The sequence below is a fragment of the Stigmatopora nigra genome, chromosome 4 (genome assembly GCF_051989575.1).
Source record: "Stigmatopora nigra isolate UIUO_SnigA chromosome 4, RoL_Snig_1.1, whole genome shotgun sequence".
NCBI lineage: Eukaryota > Metazoa > Chordata > Actinopteri > Syngnathiformes > Syngnathidae > Stigmatopora > Stigmatopora nigra.
In genome coordinates, this window is record NC_135511.1 from 19,359,158 (window position 1) to 19,376,529 (window position 17,372).

Here is a 17,372-nt window from a genome sequence, read left to right on the forward strand (position 1 = left end):
CCCGAGGGCCAGGCAGGCCTAACCCTTCACTTGCATCCAGAGGCCAACCATGTGAAAGAGCTGACATGAATGACTTTTACTCAGACCTGGGCCATACAGCCTGGCAGGTAGGCAGGCTCAGACCTGGGCCATACAGCCTGGCAGGTAGGCAGGCAGGCAGGCAGGCAGGCAGGCAGGCAGGCAGGCAGGCAGGCAGGCAGGCAGGCAGGCACGTGCTCTGAAAGCCGGACAGGAGCCACACCCAGCCCATTTTGACTTGGTAGAGCTTTGACCACGTTATGGTTCAATACAACTCATTGTGTGTGGGCCTGGATAAATGAAAAAGGAAGTGACCTAGAAATGGCCCAAATCAACAGGAAATGACTCCCAAATACACACTAAACTCATCAGGAAGCACATTTTATTAAATTGTCATGTAGTCAAATGAAATACTGATATGATATTTAGCTTTTTTTTTCATTAAACATGCTCACTAATGATTTATTATCTTCACAGTTAAATGGTGCTGGAAAGGTGCTTCCTGCAGGTGTCCAGGGCGGGGCCGACCTGAAGGGAGCATCAAGAATTGAATTGAATCCTATGTATTTACTGTCATTTTACAAGTAAAATGACATTTAAAGAAATCTCCCGTTCAGTTGTTTCACAACAATAACGATGCTCTCCAATACAATCTTAATCTTGCCTGCGTGTAACGGCTGCGAGTGTGCGGATGGACGTTGACCAGCGGAGGCGCGGCGTTGCTGCGCAGTATAGAAGCCCGCGTGTGGGCGAAGGGCGGAAACTTGACCTGCAGGGACAGCGTGAAAGCCACATGTAAGTCGTTCGGCCCTTTGCCTGCCAAAAGCCACACATTTATGCGTTGCAAAAGCCACACCGACCAACGACGCCGGGCCCACCGACAGACTTTGTATGGCCTCCCAATGGCAGAGCTACGTTCCCAACAGAAGTCAGTGCATGGACTTGGGCCGGGAAGGAAGGATTTCAATTCAAACGCAACAAGGCTCTATCAAACGCATTCCGAGTCAATAAGAGTGTCTGACCAAGCCAAGATGGCAACCAAGATTTGAATCGTTGAAAGTGTCATTCGGGCTTGTAAAAAAATAAATCAATATATGCATATCCGAGAAAAAAAATCTCAAGTCTTAATATTTAAAAGGTGGAACTAATTCCGGCATACTGACCGCGTGGCGTCTCTCGTACTCGCTGCGAGCTTTCAGGTTTTCCTGCGTCCATCGGCGGCCGTACTCGTGCGCCAAAATGTCAAACATGGGAGAGGACGCCCTGAGGGAAGTTGTCATCGTCATCATCATTATCATCATCTGAAATCGTCATCATTATCATAGTGGTTTTCATCATTCCTACGCTTGAGCCAGAGTCTCAAACTCAATGCATCCAGGGCCGCCTTTTTGTACACATATCATCGAACTGAGGAGGCGGGATATCAACAGAAAGTGAGCGGAAAATGGCCCCCAAATCAACAGGTAGAGTCCAATGGATGGCCCCAGAAAGCTCTCAAATCAATAGGAAAGGATTTCCTGTTGAACACTCACTGTACATCTTGTTCGCCTTTTGTCTATCTGCGGTCGCTTCCTAATGGGTAGGGGGGCAAGTCTGGCTCACTTCCCGTTGATTTGGGGGTATTTTCAGCTCACTACTTTCTGTTGATTGTGGGCAACTTCCTTGTTAATTTTGAAGTGTCTCGGGGCCACTTCCTGTTGCCTTATAGATAACGCAACCAAGTGTGAGACCCCAAGGAACCTTGAATGTGGTCCAACCTGTTCTTCATCCCGAAGGTGATGTCTGGGATTGGCAGGTGTTGCGAAGCCCTGCCCCTCGGCGTCTTAGGGGTGGGGAGATGATTGGCCGCGCCCAATTGCGCTTTATACTCCCTGAATTGTTTGGCGGTCACGTGACCCGACTTGGCCGCTTCTTGGTTGAGGGCCACAAAGTCGGGGACGGTTGGGCGACGGGGGGTTCGGACTTCCTGCTGAGAATGGACCCGCCACCTTGACAAGACTATACATTATCACAAATGCAAACAAACCAATCAGAGGGCATCATATTGGACAGACAAGTCAAATGAATAAAAACGGAGTTGGAATGATTCAAAAAATGTTCAGTGTCGATGCAAGTATTGTATCCACACCTATTACAGTATTTTAGGGATGTAGTTTTGCCCCACCCAAAATGTCCGCCAGTATTGTTCACTGCCCTAGAAAATAAAGGACTTGTTGCCCTTCCCAAGATGATGATGGACGTCCAACTCCTTGTCCACTATATTGATTTACTTCCTGATGATTTTCCTCTACTTGGTGTTGATTTTGGGGCAATCCCAGGTCACTTCTGTTTACTTCTGTTTATTTTCTGTCACTCTCGGTGGATTTACAGCCCGTTCCTCCTGATTTTGGCCCATTTGTCTGTTTGTTGTTATTATTTGTGCACTATGCAGTGAAAGCTTTAAATCTCATTGTATTTGGTTAATGACAATAAAAGCATTCAATTCAATTCATCCCAGATCACTTCATGTTTAGTTCAAGTCACTTCCTGAGGTGTCGGCTCTAATATAAATATCTCCGTTAAGAGTGAGCTCGTAATATCTCAATTTCAAAGCATTGATTTTGGATGGATGAAGGAACGTTCATTCGCTCTCACTTCAAATGGATTGGACGTCTACAGCCCTCGATGGCGGCCTATGAGCAAATGGCAGGTGCCATGGGACCGCAAAAAGTGAAAAGTATGTTGCTTAGGACTTCATTTTAATCTCAACGCATTGTCTACAGGTGGCCATTTTGATAGGGGCATCAAAAGTTCTTTTCATGTGTGTGTGTGCGTGTGTGTGTGTGTGTGTGTGTGTGTGTGTGTGTGTGTGTGTGTGTGTGTGTGTGTGTGTGTGTGTGTGTGTGTGTGTGTGTGTGTGTGTGTGTGTGTGTGTGTGTGTGTGTGTGTGTGTGTGTGTGTGTGTGTGTGTGTGTGTGTGACCTTCTGCCACGCCCCCTTCTTTACACAACTTGACTCCGTCTCCCAGGGGCAAAGATGGAATCGTGGATTGATTCTAAACACACGGACACACATCAATACACGCGTCGTCGTCAGGATTCTTATGACGTCACAGTCGAGTTTGTTTACCCTGACTTTCCGCGTGGTCTCCCCGGCCACGCCCACAACAGTTGAGTTCATCCTATGCTGCCGAGAAAGCCAGTCTCCTGAAGAAATATATAATTTTCATGCTCCGTTTTCCAAATATGTATCCATTTTGCGGTTCCCGGCGTCACTCTGACGTCACGACTGAATAAGACAATTCAACGCGTGGTGTAAGCTTGATAGACGGGTCGACCACTCACTTTGACGTTTGACGTTCAAGGCACTCGTTGCAATGTTGCTATAGTTACCAGAACACACACACACACACACACACACACTCACACACAAACAAAAACAAGTAGACCCTTATGTTTTGTTTCGTTCCAGGTCTCATGCGTCATTTCCTGTCCAGAGTTGTTAATAACAGTAAATTAAAGATTTTAGTTATTTCAAGTGGATGTTGATTTAAAGTCACTTAAAAAAGAAGAGGCGAACGACGTCACAATTTTGCGTCACAGCAAATTAGTCATTTCTGGTTGCCACGGGAATCACGGTGGTGGCCACGTGACTATGCGCCACCTCCTGATTGACGGAATTTCGTCGGGCATCAAGGAATCCTTAATATGTTTCCTTTTAAAATTCAATTCAATTATGTAATCCAGTGGATTTTGTTGTTTTGGGTGAAAGTCTGCTATCTGGTGAACATTTGATGTATCTTTAAACTGTTCCATTTGTACGAACTAAGATTTTTCTTCCTGTGGGAAGGACTACAACTCCCATGATTCAATGCTGCCGCTGCTCTTCTAACTCGAGGTTCACCGTGAGGGTAAAAATAGGCTCGGCTGTCACTTTACTTTTCCTAATTCGGAAACTGCGGGGCACCGACCCAAGCCTATACTTTTGTCCGGGCCGTAAAGCTGGCCACCTAAAAACAATTCTCCGCTGAAATCATCCGTTTAACCGTTCACCCCTTGCTAGCAAGCTAGCTAGCTAACCAGCGAGCCCGCTGTCCAAAACACAACCGACGGCGAGTTGAACTAATTAGTAGCTATTCCTAAAGTAAATAGCACGAACTTTGAAATTGAAACATAATTTATTCATTGAATTTGTGGGCACGGGGGCTCGAAAAGCCCCGAATAGGCCACCATGTTCGTTCAGGAGGAAAAAATGTTCGCCGGTAAAGTGTTGAAGATCCACATCTGCACTGTGGACGGCGACGAGTGGCTGGAGGAGATAACGGAAGACACCACGTTGGACAAAGTCAAGGAGAAGTGTTTGAAACATGTAAGTTTTGCTACCCTATGTCCTCTTCCTCCTTGCATTTCCATTCAAATTCCTATACATGACTATTTTGGGCTCGGCTGAGCTGAGCGAAACCGAATCTCAGATGATAGATAGCAGGTCCCTGGCGTTTCTCTCCAGGATCAATTTACGACCTTTGTAACTGCATAGCACACCACCTTACTGCAAAAGAAGTACACACTAGTTTTGTACTAGTTAGGATAGAGTACTTGTATTACAACTTATACTACAATGAGGTGTACTTGGACTACAACTACAATTACGTGTATAGTACTTGTATTCGAAGTTCGTGTCCACTTGCTTGAACTTGGACTACAATTTCTGGACAAATGTTCTGCGTAGCCTTGTGACGCTTCACATGTTCCAGGACACACGTTTTAAGTTCCTGTCATTCAGGTACGTCGGTGAAGAAATGTCATTTTTGGCCATCTTTGTTGCAGTGCTGGCCAGGAAACTCGGACGATCCCAAGACGCTCACACACCACAAGCTCATCCACGCGGCGACGGAACGAGTGCTGAGCGACACCAAAACGGTGGCCGAAGAACGCCTCAAAGATAGAGGTGGGACTGCGTGGGGTCTAGCTGTAGCTGATGTCATTTTCAAGAGTGCGGTAAAGTTCAAATTTTACAAGATAAAAGTAGAAGTGTAATTACGAGGGACAAAAATGGTAACATTACGAGATTAAAGTCACAGTGCAAGTACGATTTAAAAAAAAAAAAAGAAAAAAGAAAAAAAACCAACAACATGTGACGACAACAACAACAAAACCCTGCAGTATTACCAGGAGAAAATAGTTGTATTGTTTCAAGGGTTAATCCTGACAATAGGTCTTGCTTCCTGTCTGGCACCAGAGCGTATTGTGCATTTTCTTCCACTCCAATAAGATATGGGCTGATTTTAATTTTCACTTATTTTTTGAAGTCGCCATCGCCCCTTTAAAAATCTCATATCGTTCGACCTCTTGTTGTACTCACTGCTACTTTGGATTGCTCTATTCTAGATGTTCTTCTGCTCCTAAAGAAAAGGGCGACCCCCACGCCTCCCAAGATGGTAGACGTGAGTGCGGAAGACAAGGTGGGTCTCGGTCAAAGCACAAGTAGAGTCTGGGCGCTATGTTTATCTAGCTAGAACATGCGTTCATTTGCTGCCAGCGCTCCCACTGCAAATGGATTGGGCAACTGGTCCCTTCGGTAGCAGCTTAGAGCCGGATGCCTTGACAATGCTAAAATAATGTCTTCAAAGGGCAGGCTTTGATAGAAACGCAGACCAATGTTTTCCCCGCTATTGTGCTCTCGACAGAAAAAAGTGGACAACAAGGCCCCGGACAAGGACGCCATCTTGAAGGCCACCGCCAACCTCAGCATTAGGCACACGGATCAGACCGTCGTGCAGCACAACATCAGAGACGTACGTAAAACTTTCTGGTGCTCTCTTGAGGATCAGACGTAGTGGGTTGTTGTGGGTCACTTTGTGCTGATTTTGGAGGCATTGAAAGGTCACCCGCTGAATTTCCTGATTTTTGGAGCCATTGAAAGGTCACCTGCCGAATTTGCAGATTTTTTTAGGCATTGAAAGGTCACCTGCCGAATATGCAGATTTTTTAGGCATTGAAAGGTCACCTGCTCATTTTGGAAGCATTGAAAGGTCACGTGCTGATTTTGGGGCATTGCCAAGTCATGACCTATTCCATTTGGACGCATTTCCAGGTGCCTTTGTCCCGATTTTGAATCCCGTCCCGTCGACCCATTGACTTAGACACGGGAACGTGACATCATGGGGCAAAGATGTCTCTTTTCATGCTCCTGCCACCAATTCAAAAGCCTTACCGCGCACCAGAGCCCACACTTTCCAGTCATTTCCAAAGGACTGGACGCCGATTGCCATCAATGGCAGGGAAAGAGAGTTGACCTCGCTCTGACTTTGTCCAGTTTCAGACGGAGCTCCGAAAGATTCTGGTGTCCCTTATCGAGGTGGCCCAGAAGCTCCTGGCCTTGAACCCCGACGCCGTGGAGCTTTTCAAAAAGGCCAACGGTGGGTGACGCCATCCATTGAACTAGACTCCGTGAAGTCGGTGAGCTAAACCGCACTTGAGTGAGCTGACACCCGATACTCCGTTCGCAGACATGTTGGACGAGGACGAGCGCGTGGACGAGGCGGCGCTCCAACAACTGACCGAGATGGGCTTCCCTGAGAGCAGAGCGGTCAAAGCCCTCAGACTCAACCAGTCAGTCTCAGCAGCATAAGCATAAGCATACGTTCTGCCAGTCAGGCCACCCCTTTTAGCACAAGCAGTGTGTCTCGCTACCGCATTAAGCACAAGTGGCCTAAGGTCAACAGGACGTCACCCGCAAAGGCCACCAAATGAATAGAAAGTGAGGCGTGAATGCTGCTCCCCAAACATGTTTTCTGGGGTCCTCTTGATCTTGACTTTTACAGCTCACTTGGTGTTGATTGTGGGTCGCTTGCTATTCACTTTGGTCAATTCGTGTGAAATTAATGTCAGGTTTTGCGCCCCCCCCCCCACTCTCCAGTCACTTACTTTTGATTCATGGGCCACTTTCTATTTATTGCTCGTGTCCTATTTTTGGTTCCCTTTTGATTTTGATGGCATTCCTGGGTGACTTCATCTTTATGAATGTCAACAGTCTGTCTCCAAGGACTTGGAGGAAGAAAGAAATGTGTCCCGTTTGCCTCCTCTGTAGCATGTCGGTGACTCAAGCCATGGAATGGCTGATTGAGCACGTGGATGATCCATCGGCGGACGCCGCCTCCTCCGGGGTGCCGTGCCGCCCCTCAGACGGGAGCTCCACCTCGTCTGGCGGGCAAGATGAGCTGACGGAGATTTTTAAGAGGATTCGCAGGAAAAGGGACTTCCGAGCAGATTCCAGAGTGAGCGCTGACATTTTCTGCTCTCTTGTTCCATCCCTTGTTTGACCTCTGCTTGCGCCTAGGCCGTTTTTGCTCTGATGGAGATGGGATTTGAGGAGAAGCAGGTGATCGACGCGCTTAAGGTCAATAATAACCAGCAAGATGCTGCGGTAAGTCCGTGTGGATCACTTCCTAACCACTGTGAAATAGTAACCCGGTGGTGGGCAAACCGCTCCAGCGGGGCCGTTGCGGGGCCGCTGCGGGTGCAGCTTTTTGCTCCAAGCCATCCAAGACAGACGGTTGAACCGGCGGAAGTTGTGCCGAAGCCAGAAGCAACTCCCGGCAATCCAATGATTGCACTCGTAGACCACCAAATTGGTGAAAAGCTGTCCTCTTTACGGGTTGAAATGAAAAGCCTCACCCACCGCGGCCCTCAGTGGAAGAGTTTGCCCAACTCTGCCCTAACCCCTTTGCTTTCCTCCTTGGGACTCTGGCGGGGAGATCCCGATTGCTGTGCCCTCGGAGTCCCAACGCGTTGTTTTGACAATTTGACTTAGTAAGCATCTTGCAAAATGTTTCTTGTTGCGTTTCAGTCTGGGAGCGAGAACGTTCTTCTCGGTGTGACTGAAAAGAAAAATTGGGCGCCGTTATCAAAATGTTCTCCAGTCTCGGGTGTCGGTCGGCGGATTGATATTTGACCAAATGAAACGCTGTTTTAAAAGCTGTGCATACTCGGGTGTCAAAGCTTTGCCTCTTCATGCCATCCTTTTGCCTTCCAGTGCGAGTGGCTGCTGGGAGACAAGAAGCCGTCCGCGGAGGACATGGACAAAGGCATCGACACCGATAGTCCGCTTTTTCAGGCCATTCTGGAAAACCCTGTTGTCCAGCTGGGCTTAACCAACCCCAAGACTTTACTTGGTACGCCGCCAGGTCCCTTCCTATATATTTTGCTCCTTTTCTGTTGATTTGGGGGTAGTCTTCCCCGGATGATCGTGACTTCAATTATCGCAAATTCACTTCACGATTATTTTCTGATATTATTCAAAGAAAAGGGAAAATTAAGTTTTGTGAAAATGAAAATCCACCCTGAAATTCCCAAGCGGAAGCTGCTCTCTCTACTAGGACTCGGCACTGAAGGCAAAAAAAAAGATAGCTATAAGAGGGGTGTCCCTACTTTGGGATTTTTTGATGATTGCGGCCATGTCTGGTCTACAATAACTGCCATATTTGAGGGATTACTTACTGCATTTTTTTGCATTTATGGGCCAACTGTTTGATGCTTGATATTTGTAGTGCTTTTCCAGGTCTTTGGTGTCCGTTGCTCACTTGTTAATTGGTTGCATAAATGAGCAAGCGTTCATTCCGGGAGCCCCCCTTTTTTGACTGACTGCTTTTGCTTGGCGTCTCTGTTTTCCGGCGGTGCCCGCAAAGCCTTCGAGGACATGCTGGAAAACCCGTTGAACAGCACTCAGTGGATGAACGACCCCGAGACGGGCCCCGTCATGCTCCAGATCTCCAGAATCTTCCAAACCCTCAATCGCACATAGGCGGACACTAAGATGGACACGACGACACCAGTCGCCCTTATTCTACTCGTCAAACAATGCCCATGTTGTTATTCTGCCGACTAGACAAAGTTGTATTTGCCATCTTGTTTTTAAAAGGACCTACAACAATCTGCATTTATTTCACAATACCGCCGTGTCCTTTTGGTCAGAAGCCACCCCGTGCGCATGTTTAATGTTTACATCCGGTGTCGATTTGGAAAACATGTTATTTATTTGTATTTTCTCCTTTTTCAGCTTTCTCGTGTCAATTGAGTGCACTCGACAAAGTTCAGGCTGATAAATCAACGTATGCACAAATGAAATGATTTTTCAACAGCGGTGATGTCATTCATTTGTATTCCTTACGGCGCATCCTCGTGAGATCTGCCGGAGCCAATCCCGGCCGACTCCTCGCGAAAGGCGGACGACGGCCGGGCCCGGTCGCCAGCCGGCCGGAGGCCACGCGCAGGGGGAGGAAAGACGGGTGACCATTCGCACTTACAATCGGACCGTCAGCAGCCGGAAGGGAGCCCACCCCTGCCCACACCCAAGTCAGGTGAGTTGATGTAGCACAACTATAAATATTTCTGAAAGAATATTGATAGAGATGGGATTTGTCTTCTCACTTGGGTGTCTGCATTTTTCAATGTTGACTCAAAAGTGCTATCCGATATGGTGCGAGTACTTTATGGTGGAAAATGTGATGAAAATCCAGCTGCGGGGCGGTTGCCCTGTCAACCTGACTGTCGGAGGCCTGCCTGGCTTCTAATCCAGGTCAGTCCACCTGTGTGGAGCTTGCATGTTCCTCTTTTTTTGGTGGCCCGAAACGGCTGTCCGATCATAACAGACGAGTGATTGAATTTGTTCACAAAGACATGACATGTAAATTAATGCTCATAAGGAAGTGACAATCAGTGTCCCTCTAATTTCTTTTGCCACAGCAGTGCGGATGGAGGCCCGCAACCGGGCAGGCGTCTTTCTTCCCGCACCAGGCCAGACCTCAAATCCTCGGGAACGTGACGTCAGGGCTCGCCCGCGTACACGCCGTACGTGAGCATGACGATGGCCGCCGCCGCCACCGGAATCAGCCAGTTCAGCCAGCGGCTGAAAAGGCGGCGGGTGGGCACGCCGGGTCAGGTTGGGTCGTCTTTGCTTTGCGTGCGTGTGCGAGCGGGCGAGCACATACCTGGGCTCCTCCTCCAACACGGTCGCCAGACTCTCCTGAAAAACAAATACGCCCTGACGTCAGGGCCGGCGCGAACGAACACGTCGTCACGCTCGACGCAGAAATCTAATAGCAAAGGACAAGACAGTGGCCTCATTGTCTAAGGCAGGCAGGGCAAACTACGGCCTGCCAAACGTTTGAATTTGGCCCGCTAAACTTGATCGTATTAAATGAATAAACCTTGTTCATTTTCCCCCTGCAGTTCTAATGTTTTTCCCATCGGCCCTTCTGTAAAGATGAGCGGACCTAAGAAAAGGAAAGCGTACAAAGAATGTCGAGTGTTCAATACGGAGCGGACAACCAAATATATTTTCACAGACCACCGATCATCTGAGGTAGGCCTAAAATGCCAAGGAACTGAGGCGTTTTTTTTAAGAGTATGTATAACAGTAGCATGCAAAAATAATGCTAACTATGCTATCGAGCTGTCAACAAAAGCAAGGGAAGCTGCTGCTCAGAAGTTGGCCGCTAATTTAAAGGCTCAACCGTCAAACTGCCTTACAAGAGTCAAGTACCAAGGGCAGTTTTATGCTTTCATTCGAAAATCAAGAGCCAGCAAAACCCTTGTCTAAGGGTGAGTTTTTAAAAAGAATGTGTGGTGGAGACATCTGGTATATTGTGCCTGAGAAAATCAGTTTATCACGGCGGATAGTGACTCACCGTGCGGAATTTATAAATGAGGATATCACGAGCATCTTAAATGGGAAAAGTGCCCGCCCCTGGTCTAAGTGGATCGCAAAAGAGATGGCGGAAAACACGTTACATTGGCCATCCATCCACCTGGCGCGAGGGAATGGAAAAGATGGAGCCGGTGGGCGACCCTCCGACGACGTCGGATAGCACCCGAGCTTCACGTCGAAAGGCGGCGTACGGGGTAAGACGTTTCGGCCCGTGGTAAATCGCAGATGATTTTCCCAACAAGAGCCATTTTGGAGCATCTTACCGGAGGCTCGGTGACTTTGTCTCTGTCGTCCTAGGCGCACAAAGACGGACAGTGACGAGACGCCCTTTTGTCTGGCCGCCGGCGCCAGTGGCCACTCATTACCGGATGGAGCTCTCCAATGAGCATTTGGGCGGCGACTCGGCGGGCGTCGGCGGAGTGGCCGGCGTCCTCGAAGCTCTCGGTGGCGTCGGCGCCGGAGTGCTCCCTCAGGACCTCCTCGCCACCCGGGTGCTGCTCCCGGGCGCCGCAGCGTGAAAAGAAAAGGCGCTGCGTCAGGTGAGCAACCAAGCGAAGGTGGGACCCGAGCCCAGGTTTTGCCAGAGAAACCCGCTGCCTTCTGGGCGAGCAAGCAAGCCAAAGCAGGAGATGCCCCCAGCTTTCGCCAGAGAAACGCTGCCTTCTCGTCACATCCCAAAGCGCAAAGACCCGCCAGGCTCAAAGGTACGTGCTACGCTTTTTGCATATTTGCCTGGGCGTGTTTTCACACGCACAATGAACCAGAGTGAACAGAGTGAAAAATATGGAGGGCCCCATCCAAAGTGGTCGGGAAGCCAGCTCCTTTGCACTTGCCGTACTACTTTCTTCCGTCTGATACCGAGGTCGTCGGGTTCGGCAAAACCTGACCCTAACACGGACTTGCCCCGCTGGCACTCACCTCCTGGAGGAAACTGCTGACGTCATAGACCTTGTGGCGTATCATGATCCAAGTGCACTTGAGAGAGTTCTGCTGGCTGATGTCGTCCAGTCTCAAGTATTTGACTACTTTGCCCGCCATTTTGCTCCTGCTCGATCAGAATCCCAAGTTTGATTTAGAGGACGCCGAGCTCTTCCACCACGCTATCCCCAGTCTTTAAACGGCAACTAGATTCCGCCGAAAGGCGTCTTGGCGCCGGCTTTCCAAACAGCCCGCAATGGCTCAAAGTGCAATTTCTTGCTCATGTTTTTCAAAGTCAACATCTACTAAGATAGCGCCTGGCTCGGTGACTTGTCGCACTTTAGCCCAATGTTATTTAGACTTGCTCGCGACTCCCCAGTTCCCATTGGCTGATGTCTATCGCTGGCTTCTGCCATTGGACGCCTCGCCCGCTTGATCCAGCGTGGACCGCCGGCGGGACGAGGTGAAAGTTCGCTCGGGGAGGGAGCGGCTGTTGGAGAGGAGAGCGGAGAAGAGGAGAGGGCTAGGGAGGGAGGCGAGGAGGAAGGAAGCTTTGGAGAGAGCCATAGAGAGAAAGTCGTGTGTTATTTGTACTGTGGGGCGTCTCGCTTTCTTCAGGAAACCTCCACGCGCTTGCAGTACGAGGCCTCCACTACCACGCGGGGGCGTTTGGGAGCAGCGGCCCGACCGTAAACAGATGTGCCTCGGCATGCGGGCACACGCACGGACGCGCTTAAATGAGGCTGGGGGCATTCAACTGCGGCCTTACAGTCTTCACTCGGGGCAAAAGGCAAGCTGACGACCCTCGGGAGCATCTTCATGTGTTTGAAAACCCCCGCAAGATTCCTTTTTTCTTTTTTTTTTTTTCTTTCTCCCCCTCTCTTGGGCGGTGCTCCTCCAATAGGTTTGGTAGACGAATAAGAAGTTGCAGCTCATTTGGGAAGAAAGCTCTTGAGCTGCCGCAACCTAACTCACGTCCAGCGAACTCGGCGACTTACCGGAAGAGTGGAACTGTCCGGACGTTTGGGGCCAGGTCACCTCAGATCATCTCGAGGAAGTCGCCGCAACGGGATCCCTCTCGCTTTTGGCTGTAGGGGCGATACCTGCCGCGCCGACGGGTTCCCGTTCTCGTGCTTCGCCGACTCGTCCCTCTCATCCTCCGACACCTCCGGGACACCAAAGTGATACTTTGAAAGACAGCAAATATGTGAGTTTTTCCACAATTATATAGGAGGAGTGTGGGGTTCTGAAGGCTGTCCCTGCGTAGGCTTACCGTCTTTTTCTTCCAAGTTTGTTTTTTTTTGCTATCTTGTAGAAGATGAAATGACTGCTTGACTGCATGACTGCTTTCTTCATCTTGAACCCTCCATCAGGCTGATAATTTTATGGACACTTGCCGGGGGTTTCCGAGCGGTTCGGGTTAAATCGTGTGGCCGGCCGTGATCGGAAAAAGCCCCGTTTTCCGTACAGTCGGCCGCCATGTCGGGCGGGCGTCGTCGCCCCGGCTGCTGCCGCATCATATTGGCGCCGCTCCTGGCCTGCGCGGCGTTCTGCCTACTGCTGGGAGGCCTTCCGCTCCGGCCCCGCGCCACCGACAAGGACGTCTTCCTGTCCGACGCCTGCACCGACGAAGACGGCAAGAGGATCCTGCGCCGACTGGTGAGTCCCGCGCAAAAGCTTGGTGTGATTGATTTCGGCCCATTGGCCGCATGGCTCCTGCCTAAAGTAGGCAGCGGCCGTCCCCCTTATTGGTGCGATCGGGAATCAGTACTTTCACTGCGGTTTTCCGTATTTGACCTCGGAGAGCCATCAAAAGAGCCTCACATGGCTCCCGAGCTATAGGTTCTCTGTCCCTGATCTAATCTAACCCTGGTACAACGTCAGGCGGGAGCACGGGAAGAAAAGGAGGTGCGACGGAAGGGGGCGTCCTCGCCATTTTCAATTGTTCTCCCTCCGGTCTTTGGCAGTGCTGGGATTTTGCCGAGGGCTCGGCGGCGGGCGACTTGTGCCCCGACCTGTGCGTCCGCGGCCTGATGGTCTACCAGCGCTGTCTCTACTACGAGAGGGGCAAGAAGGTCATGGCTGTCCGCTGGAGAGGACGGCCCGTGGTCCTCAAGTCCCAGTTGGAAAACCTGTCCTCCTACCGACCCCTGGGGTGGCTGGAATACCAGGTACGCAACAAGGGAAAAAGAGGACAGGCGCTCCTGAGCTAGTGCACGTCTTGCCCGCCGACCGCAGGATGCAGGAGCGGAGGACGCGTCTCCTTTGGCCATTCTGCACGCCGCCACTTTGGAGGTAAGTGGACCCACCTATGGCTCAGGTTAGGGGTTGGTTACATGCTCCATATCCGTCGGGGTGGGTGTTTTCGGGACGTCTGACATGGGCAATTTTTGCGGGGAAGACGACACTCGGTCTCTCCGAAGCTTTAGGTTTTCCCGCGCAACCGTGCACTACCAGAAGACCCACACGTGAATATGTATTTCGGCAGGTGCGGCGGTGGCTGGGTTTGGCCGGGGAGGGGGAAGATGATGTGGAGGAGGGAGCCCACGGGAGCCCGGCTTCTCTGCCCGCCAGGAAGATTTACTCCAGGGCCGAGCTGACGTCGATGTGGTCACTGCTGCAGCAGGAGGAGTACGCTTTCCTCAGGTGAGCCACCCCGCTCGCTCGCTCGCTCGGCTCCGGCCCCTCTAACCCAGCAGTGGCAGAGTCCTGCAGGACCTGAGCGCCCACGTGCCCAAGGTGCTGGGTTCCTGCGGGCACTTTTATGCCGTGGAGTCTCTGTCGGCGGGCCACGCGTGGGACCGAAACATCTTCTCCTTGGAGAATGGGGAGCAACGGGCGACGGACGTCCACCGCCTGGCGCTGAGCTTCCTGGACATGGTGCGACACTTTGACGACGACTTTGCGCACAAAGTTCACCTGTGCGACGTCAAGCCAGAGAACTTTGCCATCAGGAAGGACTTGACCGTCAGCATCGTCAGCTTTTTATCTTTCCTTATTGTGCAAATGTTTGAAGTCCACCGTGCGCTCCGTTCCTTTCCAAAAATGTCCGTGGGGCGGTGGAAGTGGTGGTGCTGGTGGTGGCGGTCGTGGTCAATTTTCAGCCGAGTCCTTCCAATGGGCACTTTAACCAAAATTCAAGAGACCTTCCAAAGAAAATGCCCTTCCCCAAATGGAAAATTTGAGAAATTGCCTTATCGTTGGAGCCAGCCCACCCATGATCGCCACCATGCCAATTGGAAATGTTCTCGATTTGAGCGCTTTTGAGTCACGCCGGGCGGCTTCAACGTTTTTCACATCCATTGCTGGCGGCCCGCTTTTCCTTGCCTTGGCTGACTTGCCATGTGGGATAGGTGGTGGCCATTGACGTGGACATGGCCTTCTTCCAGCCCAAGATGGAGGAGATCTTGGGGCATCAGTGTGCCGGTGACGATGACTGCCGCTTTTTTGACTGCACGTCGTCCTGCGACCTGGCCGCGCGACACTGCCGCCGACAGCGCGCAAACACCAACCTGCAGGTTGCCGTCCGTCCCCTCTCACCGAGGCGTCGGGATTGGAAGGAAGAGCTCTCTGCTCTCTCGGCGTCCGGTCGGTCGCTTTGTTTTGCTGAAACGCAGCTAGCTGATAATCCTCTTTCTGCCGCCGGTCAGGTGATTTGCCAGAAAATCTTCAGACCCTGGTTTTCTCCCACGCTGCTCGGCGCCAAAGCGGGGCTCCCGCTGCAGGTGGGTACGTCGTCTGTACATGTCCCTCTTCCCGGTCACCGTCCCACTGCACTGTGTGGCCGGCCTCAGGTGGAGCTGCAGAGGGCGGTGCGGGAATGCGCCGCGCCCGGCCAAGCGGCGGTAGACCGGGACGTGCGCCTCCGCCTCCTCCGTGTGCTGACCCGCCTTCTCCAGGAAGGCAAATGATCACACCCAGTGTGAATACAAACCTGATAAAATAGCAAATAAGTCTTGTGAAAAAAGATAGACCGATCCCTGAAAATGACCAAACAAACAGAACAAATTGACTAAAGATGGAAATTAGCCCTCTGCTACAATCTTTCATATTTACATATACTATATGTTCATGTACAAGAATATAAATATGTTGATTAATTTATGCTATCCCTTATTCAAAAAAATTATAACTCAAACTCAATGTGTTGGTTCATCTGATCTCATAGTCTTTACTGATTTTGGTGGGCCATGGGGGTACATCGGTTTGTCTTTGGCAAATAAAATATATAATTTAAAAAATCCTTATATAAAAATACCTTTGTAACTGAAACCCACTCACCAATATTCAAATTCACGCCCACTAAGAGAGAGGGTTAAGGTTATTTATTTTTATAGCTATTTTGAAGTGTGTAACTGTCAACTCAATCTTTAATCTCTTCAATTTATAAACAAGCAACCAAAATGTTAAGAGCTTGTTTAGAATCTGATACCTTTTTGATGCACGTCATAAAAAAGAGACTATAGAGATGAAATGAAACTCATTTAATGTTATCACTAATCATTGTAATTATACGAGTTTACGTGGGGCAATGTTGTGGTACTACTTGCACGTTAAATGTAAGATGTAGCCCCCTACGGCATACAACTGTGAACCTGTATAAAATCTCGCGAGAAATTAAATAACCGCATAATAGTATTTTATTTTGTAAAACGGAAGTCTCCATTTTGAAAGGACGCAATGACGCCACTTCCTTTTTCGCCACGGTCCTCGCAAACGGCATGATGTTAGCGAGCTCCAAATGTTTGTCGGAAGAATTTGGACTGTGTTCATCCGTAAAAGGACGTGAGTACATTCTATCATAATAACTCTAAAGTTGGCTATTTGTATCTCTGTTGTACATGCGCCGCAGTTGTAATGTTGCCCTAGTCATGGGCTAGTAGTTGCTGTATTGACGACATGGTGTCCATGTCTAGTCGGCGTTTGGCTTTGAAGTATGGTAATTATCTCCTTGCAATTGATTTATCTCTCTTTATTGCGTTTACGTTAACCTGTAACCTTTTTTTGGTAGGCGTGATAGACGTCGAATTTGCCCATTTAAATGTTAGCATTCCGGACGTGAGGCTTTTGTTCAAAATGGCGACTATTAAAAAAAGTTCATTCGTTCGTTCCTCTAATCTGCCATTTAATTACAAAGTAACACAAGTCTAGTGGGTTAATATTACTAAAATGTGTTTAATAGTAGTGCTAAAATTATACAGATTTTGAAGGGGGAGAGAGAGAGAGAGAGAGAGAGACGGACAAAGAAATGGTGTGGGGGGGGGGGGGGGTAATTTATTCCCACCCTCTGAAAAACAAGACAGGATATTGAATTGGAAAGAAGGTTTTATATCTTCTAATTCGACATATATTTACAAAGTAACACAAAAATAGTAGTTTAATATTACCAAAATATGTTTACTATGAAGACCCGAACAAGAGTACTGTGAAGACCCGAACAAGAGTACTGTGAAGACCCGAACAAGAGTACTGTGAAGACCCGAACAAGAGTACTGTGAAGACCCGAACAAGAGTACTGTGAAGACCCGAACAAGAGTACTGTGAAGACCCGAACAAGAGTACTGTGAAGACCCGAACAAGAGTACTGTGAAGACCCGAACAAGAGTACTGTGAAGACCCGAACAAGAGTACTGTGAAGACCCGAACAAGAGTACTATGAAGACCCGAACAAGAGTACTATGAAGACCCGAACAAGAGTACTATGAAGACCCGAACAAGAGTACTATGAAGACCCAAATAATAGTACGCAC

General features: G+C 49.5%; 4 protein-coding genes across 13 annotated transcripts; 2 read left to right on the plus strand and 2 right to left on the minus strand.

Annotated features, from left to right (window-relative positions):
• Nucleotides 1-383: 383 nt before the first annotated feature.
• Nucleotides 384-3,515, minus strand: LOC144195007 (cilia- and flagella-associated protein 77-like). 2 transcript variants are annotated; one of them, XM_077714313.1, is made up of 7 exons: nucleotides 3,342-3,515; nucleotides 3,127-3,203; nucleotides 2,980-3,052; nucleotides 1,776-2,016; nucleotides 1,182-1,281; nucleotides 683-787; nucleotides 384-546 (listed from the first exon to the last, which is right to left on the minus strand). In XM_077714313.1, the coding sequence occupies exons 2-7, from the start codon at nucleotides 3,175-3,177 to the stop codon at nucleotides 496-498; spliced, it is 621 nt and encodes a 206-aa protein (XP_077570439.1). In that variant the 5' UTR covers nucleotides 3,178-3,203; nucleotides 3,342-3,515; the 3' UTR covers nucleotides 384-495. The 2 variants fall into 2 exon arrangements, with proteins under 2 accessions (XP_077570439.1, XP_077570440.1); XM_077714314.1 differs by lacking the exon at nucleotides 3,342-3,515 and having other exon boundaries at nucleotides 3,127-3,333.
• Nucleotides 3,516-3,608: 93 nt separating this feature from the next.
• LOC144195005 (ubiquitin-associated domain-containing protein 1-like) lies at nucleotides 3,609-9,135 on the plus strand. Its single transcript, XM_077714307.1, has 10 exons — nucleotides 3,609-4,365; nucleotides 4,824-4,944; nucleotides 5,385-5,458; nucleotides 5,684-5,791; nucleotides 6,313-6,415; nucleotides 6,506-6,608; nucleotides 7,087-7,273; nucleotides 7,336-7,422; nucleotides 8,032-8,170; nucleotides 8,684-9,135. Exons 1-10 carry the CDS (start codon nucleotides 4,228-4,230, stop codon nucleotides 8,797-8,799), a joined length of 1,176 nt encoding a protein of 391 aa, XP_077570433.1. The 5' UTR covers nucleotides 3,609-4,227; the 3' UTR covers nucleotides 8,800-9,135.
• Nucleotides 9,022-12,131, minus strand: LOC144195006 (cytochrome b5-like). 4 transcript variants are annotated; one of them, XM_077714311.1, is made up of 5 exons: nucleotides 11,623-12,128; nucleotides 11,070-11,234; nucleotides 10,968-10,997; nucleotides 9,986-10,020; nucleotides 9,022-9,903 (listed from the first exon to the last, which is right to left on the minus strand). In XM_077714311.1, the coding sequence occupies exons 1-5, from the start codon at nucleotides 11,740-11,742 to the stop codon at nucleotides 9,822-9,824; spliced, it is 432 nt and encodes a 143-aa protein (XP_077570437.1). In that variant the 5' UTR covers nucleotides 11,743-12,128; the 3' UTR covers nucleotides 9,022-9,821. The 4 variants fall into 4 exon arrangements, with proteins under 4 accessions (XP_077570437.1, XP_077570435.1, XP_077570438.1 ...); XM_077714312.1 differs by having other exon boundaries at nucleotides 9,024-9,903; nucleotides 11,070-11,198; nucleotides 11,623-12,111; XM_077714309.1 differs by having other exon boundaries at nucleotides 9,023-10,020; nucleotides 11,623-12,131.
• Nucleotides 12,132-12,532: 401 nt separating this feature from the next.
• Nucleotides 12,533-15,748, plus strand: LOC144195542 (divergent protein kinase domain 1C-like). 6 transcript variants are annotated; one of them, XM_077715258.1, is made up of 9 exons: nucleotides 12,533-12,829; nucleotides 12,938-13,281; nucleotides 13,590-13,793; nucleotides 13,861-13,917; nucleotides 14,111-14,268; nucleotides 14,328-14,589; nucleotides 14,976-15,210; nucleotides 15,273-15,347; nucleotides 15,417-15,748. In XM_077715258.1, the coding sequence occupies exons 2-9, from the start codon at nucleotides 13,102-13,104 to the stop codon at nucleotides 15,566-15,568; spliced, it is 1,323 nt and encodes a 440-aa protein (XP_077571384.1). In that variant the 5' UTR covers nucleotides 12,533-12,829; nucleotides 12,938-13,101; the 3' UTR covers nucleotides 15,569-15,748. The 6 variants fall into 6 exon arrangements, with proteins under 6 accessions (XP_077571384.1, XP_077571385.1, XP_077571381.1 ...); XM_077715259.1 differs by having other exon boundaries at nucleotides 14,976-15,140; XM_077715255.1 differs by having other exon boundaries at nucleotides 12,913-13,281; nucleotides 14,976-15,347.
• Nucleotides 15,749-17,372: the final 1,624 nt, after the last annotated feature.